Here is a 6,941-nt window from a genome sequence, read left to right as displayed (position 1 = left end):
AAAACAGAAATCCTTTTAATAACATATGCTTTTGTAGATATTTACTTGAACACAGTCATGTGATAAAGAAATAACACCCTTCAATTTGAAAGTTTTTCATTCAAGACATAAGAAATCATGAGGTCTCAAAATAAAGTCACACCAGCCAGAGATGACCAACATACATATTAGACATCTTTGTTATTCACTGATCAAAAACTAAGCCAAAAGGCAGAAACACAGTGTGACATGCTTTCTTCTAGAAAAATTATGCAGGTAGGTAATCACACTAGAGTAACTGATTAGTTCTAAGGATGAAGCAGACGTTTGGTCAGTTGCAGCATTCAGGTGTGTGTTAACACAATACCTAGGAGGAAAGACATCAGCAATGTTCTTAGAGAAGCAGCTGATGCTGCTCATCCATCTGGGAAGGGTTATAAGGTAATTACCAAACTCTGCAGCCTACCATTCTACAGAGAGAAAGATTATTTAGAAGTGGAAAACATTCAGGACAGCTGCCAATGTTCCAAGATATGGTTGTCCCAGCAAGTTCAGCCCAAAGACAGACCGTGTAATGCTCAGAGAAGCTGGAAAATCTGATGCCATGTGGGCAAAGCTAACCTCTGTTATCACAAAATTTTTATCTCAGATCAAGTAAGAAAAAACAGTGAAAAAAAAAAAGTCCCATAAACAAAAAATTATGCACCTGGAGGATTGGAGTAGAAGGTACAAGGTACAAAGAGTCTTTATAGCATTTACAGCAGTCAGAGTTGGTATGGTAGCCAAAAATGGACTGAAGTTAAGTAGTCTAATAGATATACAAATTTAAATAGTTCAACAGGTAAATTTCTTTATTTGAAATTTTTTATTATTTTGGCTCTAAAGGCCTTTATGACACAGTAGCTGGACAGGAAAGGGGGTCAGAGATAGAAGGGGTGCTAGCAAAGTGCTCCAAGGCCGGGCATCAAACCTGCAGCAGCTACATGTGTTGCATCCTGGAAATATTACAGCATAATACATTCTAATTTAGATACTGTCCAGGAGAAGTGTCTCAGCAATGTTTATTCTTCTTTCTTTTTATCATTCAGGGTATTTCTCAAGTCATTTGTTCATATTTTGTGTTGTGTATGCTGCAGGAACATGTTAACACTTGTGAGCTACAGTATATCATCATCCTGTGCGCAGACAAATAAAGTTGCCAAAATGGAGACAGAGTCCTGTCTGCTTTAAGGGTGCAACATAAGTTCTCTTTCATAATATTCCGCTCGATGTCTCACTATGGGATGCAAGCCTCTCTGCAGCCCTCAGAAGCATTAATCTCATTACGCCAACCCTGATTGGCTGATGAACGTGTGAACGTATCCGTCCGCATCAAGTAGTGCCATCTGCCTTAAATAGCTCATGCGGACGGACCAACTCATTCAAAAACCTCTTCTCACTCGGAGCATATCTTGCGTCCACGGCTGGCTAGCTTAACTGCTCACAGGCTGATCCTTCGGCTTCGGTCGCCGAGCGCTACCTAGCTTGGACTCTTGGCTCTTTGGTCACACCAGACCACAGTGCTTCCTTGCCCCTCCACGGTTCGGTCGCACTATCCTTGTCGCCCCACCACGGCGTCTCGAGCACCGAGTGTTAGCACACCAGCTAATTTCTCGGTCTCCCCACAGTTAGCACACCAGCTAGCTGCCTCTACTCCCTGCCTGCACACCAGCTCGCGAGGAATGGAGGCTAAAACCCCTCACACCAGAGGGCTCGGAGACTCTGGGGCTCGTCCCTGTCGTTGCGGGAACAAGATATCGAGCAGAGACCCACACCAGGTCTGCTCGAGTTGCCTGGGGCTGGAACATGCCCGACTGGCTATCAATGTTCCCGGTTCGTGTCAACACTGCTCGGTGTTCACCACGAAGAGTCTCCGCAGACGGCTAGCCCGCCAGGTTAGCCTGTCTGGGCAGGACCCCTATCTCCCCTCCGCCGGTGCTGAGGTCGAGGAGGAAGAGGAGGAGAAGGGAGCTGCCGCGGTGGTGGTACCTCAGGCTGGCGCCAGCTGGGGCTCCCAGCTCGACGTAGCCGCGGATTCCCCGCCGGAGGAAGACGTCCTGGATTTGGACTACGGGGAAGACGAAGATGTCGCCTCAAACTTCCTCATTTCCGAGGATGAAGAGGAGGACGACGTCTTCATCACTCCTACCCATGCTGCACAGCATGCGGCCTCCGTTGCTTCTAGGGATGGAGACGAGAGTGGCACACCAGCTTCTCCCCTCCCCAGCTCGGACATGCTCGACGTGTGTAAACGCGCGGCCGCCCGACTGGCCGTCCCCTGGCCCACAGTTGTAGCTGAGACCACCAGATCCCGCTACGAAGGGAAGAGATTGCCCTTGGCCAAAAGTGCTACGAAGCAACTTCTCCCCGTCTTCCCAGAGCTGCTGGATGAAGTGACACGTTCATGGAAGGACCGTCCTTACAGCAGCAGGAGCCTGATTCCCGGGGCCTCGTCCCTCGATTGTGAGGCGATGGAGAGCCTGGGCTTGCTCCGCATGCCTCCGATGGAGCCACTTGTTGCAGCCCACCTCCACCCCCGGCTGTCTGCAGTGTCCTCCAGGAGTCCCAGCCTGCCGTCTAAATCTGACCGTTTTCAGTCGGCCCTGACTGAGAAGGCTTATAAGGCAGCGGCGCTTTCTGCCCGGGCGCTTAATGTCCTCTCCCTGCTCACTGCTTACCAAGCCGAATTGTGCGAGGATTTTGGACACACACAGGACCCAGCAACGTGGGAGGAGATTCCGGTCATCACCGACCTATGTCTCCGCGTCCAACGCTGTGTGGTTCAGGCCACGGGCAGAGCGTTGGGAACTATGGTGCTGCAGGAACGGGCGCGGTGGCTGAACCTCGCCAACCTGTCGGATAGGGAGAAGGATGACATGCTGGACATGCCCATTGTCCCGGAGGGGATTTTTGGCTCTGCATTGGCTTCGATGCAACGGCGTTGTGAAGCCAAGAAGAAGGAGGATGAAGCTCTTCAGCTCTGCCTCCCTCGGAAACCTCCTACTCCCTCTCCACCTTTGCAGCGCAAAACCTTCACGCTGGCTGTTTCTCAGGTTTCACGTTTCAAAATACCCAAACAGCCAAGGCCCCAGCCCGCCCCTCCTCCTCCTCCCGGTCGGGCCGGCTGGTCTAAGAAGCCCTCGGCCTCTGTTGCAGCCCCGCCGGCTCCGCCCGCGCAAGCTGCTAACTTCCAGGCCAGGAAGAAGAAACGGGCGGCCTGACAGCCCCGCATCTCGCCAGTGCAGCTAGACGTTCCTCGTTCTCTAGCTCCACCTGTTTGGCTTCCAAGCGTGCTCCCGGGGATATCTCTCGCCCCCGTCTCCCAGCTGCCACGGACCGTGCCAGAGCAGGGGGAGAGGAACGGACATTTGTCAGCAGAGGTTTTGGCGGTTGCCCCTCTCAAACGTCCACAAGCACGCACGCACACATTATGTTTAAAAAAATTAAAATGTGTTCCGCTGCAGCATCCAGGCCAAAGGCCGAGGGCGCAGCTAATAAAAAAAGCCAAAATCATGAACAGCGCGGTGGCGGCACCTGCCGCTTCCCGGTGGCAGGCGGTTGCCCCTCCCTGGACAGCGGCAGCAGTGCACCCATCGCTGCGCTGTCATCTCGGATGTGGATGCACGGCGCGGTCACGGAACCATTTTGCTGTTTCGGCGAGAGAGGGCGCTACCGCATCACGGATAGAGCCTCCTATGGTGGACGGGCTGCAGGGTGCGCCTCCTCCCTCCCTCAGGTGGGCCGCACACGCAGCCCCACCCTGGGTGTTAAGGACGATTTCGAGGGGATACAGGTTGCAGTTCGCCACCGTTCCCCCTCGTTTCGCCGGCATTTTGCATTCCCAGGCTCGAGGGGAGTCAGCCCACGTTTTACAGGGAGAAATCAGCTCCTTGTTAAACAAGGGAGCGATTTGTGTTGTACCTCCTGCACAGTGTCAGAGCGGGTTTTACTCCAGGTATTTTCTGGTCCCCAAACGGGGGGGGAACGGGATTCGCCCTATCCTGGATCTTCGTGCTCTGAACAGATATCTCCGGAAATACAAATTCAGGATGCTCACACACGCATCCCTGTTGCGTCTTGTGCGGCAGAACAATTGGTTCACTTCTGTCGACCTGAAGGACGCGTATTTCCACATCCCTATCTACCCTCCCCACAGAAAATTCCTGAGGTTCGCTTTCCAGGGGATTTGCTACGAGTACCGAGTGCTTCCTTTCGGTCTCTCTCTGAGTCCGCGGGTGTTCGTGCGGTGCACGGAAGCGGCAATAGCTCCGCTGAGGCGCCAGGGCATCCGCTTGGCCACATACCTGGACGACTGGCTGCTGCTGGCACAGTCGGAGCAGGAGGCCAGGGTGCACACGCATGTTCTCGTGGAGCACCTGTCCGATCTGGGTTTTGTGATAAACACGGAAAAAAGCGTGCTGTCCCCAGCGCAGAGCATAATTTTTCTGGGCCTGTCTCTGGACTCGCTGTCTTTCACAGCGCGCTTCTCGGCGGCCCGCCTTAGGGTTTTCAGGACATGTCTCGGGTTTTTTCGTCCGGGAAAATCGGTCCAATTCAGGCTGTGTCTTCGATTGCTCGGACTGATGGCGTCCGCCATTCTCGTTGTCCGGCTCGGTCGCCTCCACATGAGGGATTTTCAGCTTTGGGTGGCCTCATGCGGCCTGGACCCCGCCCGTCATGGCGCACGCAGGGTGCGGATCACTGCTGCGTGTGCCAGGACACTGCGTCCCTGGCGGATCCCGGCCTTTCTGACGCAGGGAGTCCCTATGGGCTCCATCCTGTCCAGGAAGGTGGTCACTACGGATGCGAGCCTGACGGGCTGGGGTGGGATCCACGAGGGCCGAACTGTGAGGGGCCGTTGGAGCGTCGGTCTCCAGCGGTCCCACATAAACTTTCTGGAGCTTTCGGCGGTTTTCCTCTCCCTGAAGCATTTCCTCCCATCCCTCGTGGGCCATCATGTCCTGGTAAGGACGGACAATACAACGACGGTGGCGTACATCAACCGTCAAGGGGGTTTGCGCTCCCGCCAGTTACACATGCTGGCACGCAGACTGATCCTCTGGAGCAGCGATCGCCTCCTCTCTCTGAGGGCAACGCACGTCCCGGGAGTCCTGAATACGGGCGCGGACCTGCTGTCCAGAGGCGTGCCTGTATACGGGGAATGGACTCTGCACCCAGTGGTGGTGGAACAGATTTGGACCCGTTACGGTCGGGCCACAGTGGATCTGTTCGCATCAAGAGAAAATGCGCACTGCGCTCTGTTTTATTCTCTGCGCAGCATGGATGCTCCTCTGGGCGTAGACGCACTAGCGCACGTCTGGCCGCCCGGGCTCCTTTATGCATTCCCTCCCCTGGCGTTGATACCCCTCACTCTGGCCAGAGTGAGGGAATACGGCCACACACTGATATTGATAGCTCCGCTTTGGCCTGCCATGCATTGGCTGGCGGAGATATATCAGTTGCTGCGTGCTCAGCCTTGGCAACTCCCGCTACGCAGGGACCTGTTACTTCAGGGGAGGGGGACGGTCTTCCACCCACACCCAGAACGCCTGGCATTGTGGGCTTGGCCCCTGAGCGGCTCAGTCTGTCAGCTGTGGGACTCCCACCGCGGGTGATTTCCACTATACAGAGTGCTCGAGTCCCCTCCACTAGATCTCTGTATGGTTCTAAGTGGGGGGTCTTCGTGGAGTGGTGCAATAGACACGGCCACGTTCCTCTTCAGTGCCCGGTGGGGGTGATTTTGTCATTCTTGCAGGACCTGATTGACAAGAAGAAAGCCTTCTCCACGGTAAAAGTGTATTTGGCAGCTATTGCTGCCTGTCACGTGGGGTTTGAGAAGCACACGGCGAGTCAGCATCCATTGGTCTGCCGCTTTATGAAGGGCGCACGCAGGCTCCTTCCTGTGTCCAGACCGCTGGTACCACCGTGGGATCTGGCTGTGGTTCTGGAGGGGCTTAAGGGCCCTCCCTTTGAGCCACTGGAGGGGGCAGATTTAAAACACGTCTCCCTCAAGGCGGTGTTGCTGCTAGCTCTGGCGTCAGCTAAGCGGGTCAGTGACATCCATGCGCTTTCGGTGCACCCGACATGCGCCCAGTTTTTCCCGGGCGGTGTGAGGATGGTTTTGAGGCCCAACCTGGCTTTTGTGCCTAAGGTGGTGGGCTCATGTTCTCCTATTGATCTTGTGGCTTTCCCTGCCTCGTCAGGGGACTCGCGGTCACATGCCTTGTGTCCAGTACGCGCGGTGCGCGCTTACATGGATAGGACTGGGGGTTTCAGGCGGAGCGATCAGTTGTTCGTCTCCTGGTCTGGTCCTCATAAGGGAAAACCTGTCACAAAGCAGCGCCTGTCACACTGGGTGGTGGAGGCGATTGCTTTGGCCTATACGGGTCAGGGTTTGCAGCCTCCTGGGGGCCTGCGGGCACATTAGACTCGGAGCATGGCCGCCTCCTGGGCCCTATTCAGAGGGGTCTCTGTTCAGGACATCTGTGCAGCGGCGAGTTGGTCCTCGCCTCTCACCTTTGTCCGTTTCTATATGCTGGACGTCTCCGCTCCGTGCGTGGCACGCGCAGTTTTGCTGTCCTGACCGGATCGGAGTTTCTTTTCCCGGTGGGTTGGTGGACGCTAGATAAGCTTGTCTGGCAATTCGGGAGCTACCACATCCCATAGTGAGACATCGAGCGGAATATTATGAAAGAGAACTTTAGGTTATTTACATAACCCCGGTTCTCTGAGTAATATGAGCGAGATGTCTCACCAGACAACCCTTCTTGCTGGGGCGAGTGAGAAGAGGTGCTTATCTTGAATGAGTTGGTCCGTCCGCATGAGCTATTTAAGGCAGATGGCACTACGTGATGCGGACGGATACGTTCACACGTTCATCAGCCAATCAGGGTTGGCGTAATGAGATTAATGCTTCTGAGGGC

The 6,941-nt window shown here is 54.6% G+C and overlaps 1 protein-coding gene across 1 annotated transcript; it reads left to right on the top strand.

The window, feature by feature from the left end:
- Window positions 1-3,530: 3,530 nt before the first annotated feature.
- On the top strand, window positions 3,531-6,445 carry LOC121652254. Its single transcript, XM_042004929.1, has 2 exons — window positions 3,531-5,629; window positions 5,671-6,445. Exons 1-2 carry the CDS (start codon window positions 3,531-3,533, stop codon window positions 6,443-6,445), a joined length of 2,874 nt encoding a protein of 957 aa, XP_041860863.1.
- The last annotated feature ends 496 nt before the right edge of the window (window positions 6,446-6,941 follow it).

This window comes from Melanotaenia boesemani, chromosome 13 (genome assembly GCF_017639745.1).
Source record: "Melanotaenia boesemani isolate fMelBoe1 chromosome 13, fMelBoe1.pri, whole genome shotgun sequence".
Lineage (NCBI taxonomy): Eukaryota > Metazoa > Chordata > Actinopteri > Atheriniformes > Melanotaeniidae > Melanotaenia > Melanotaenia boesemani.
Note: the sequence above shows the minus strand (reverse complement) of the source record. Positions and strands in the feature narration are given on the sequence as shown.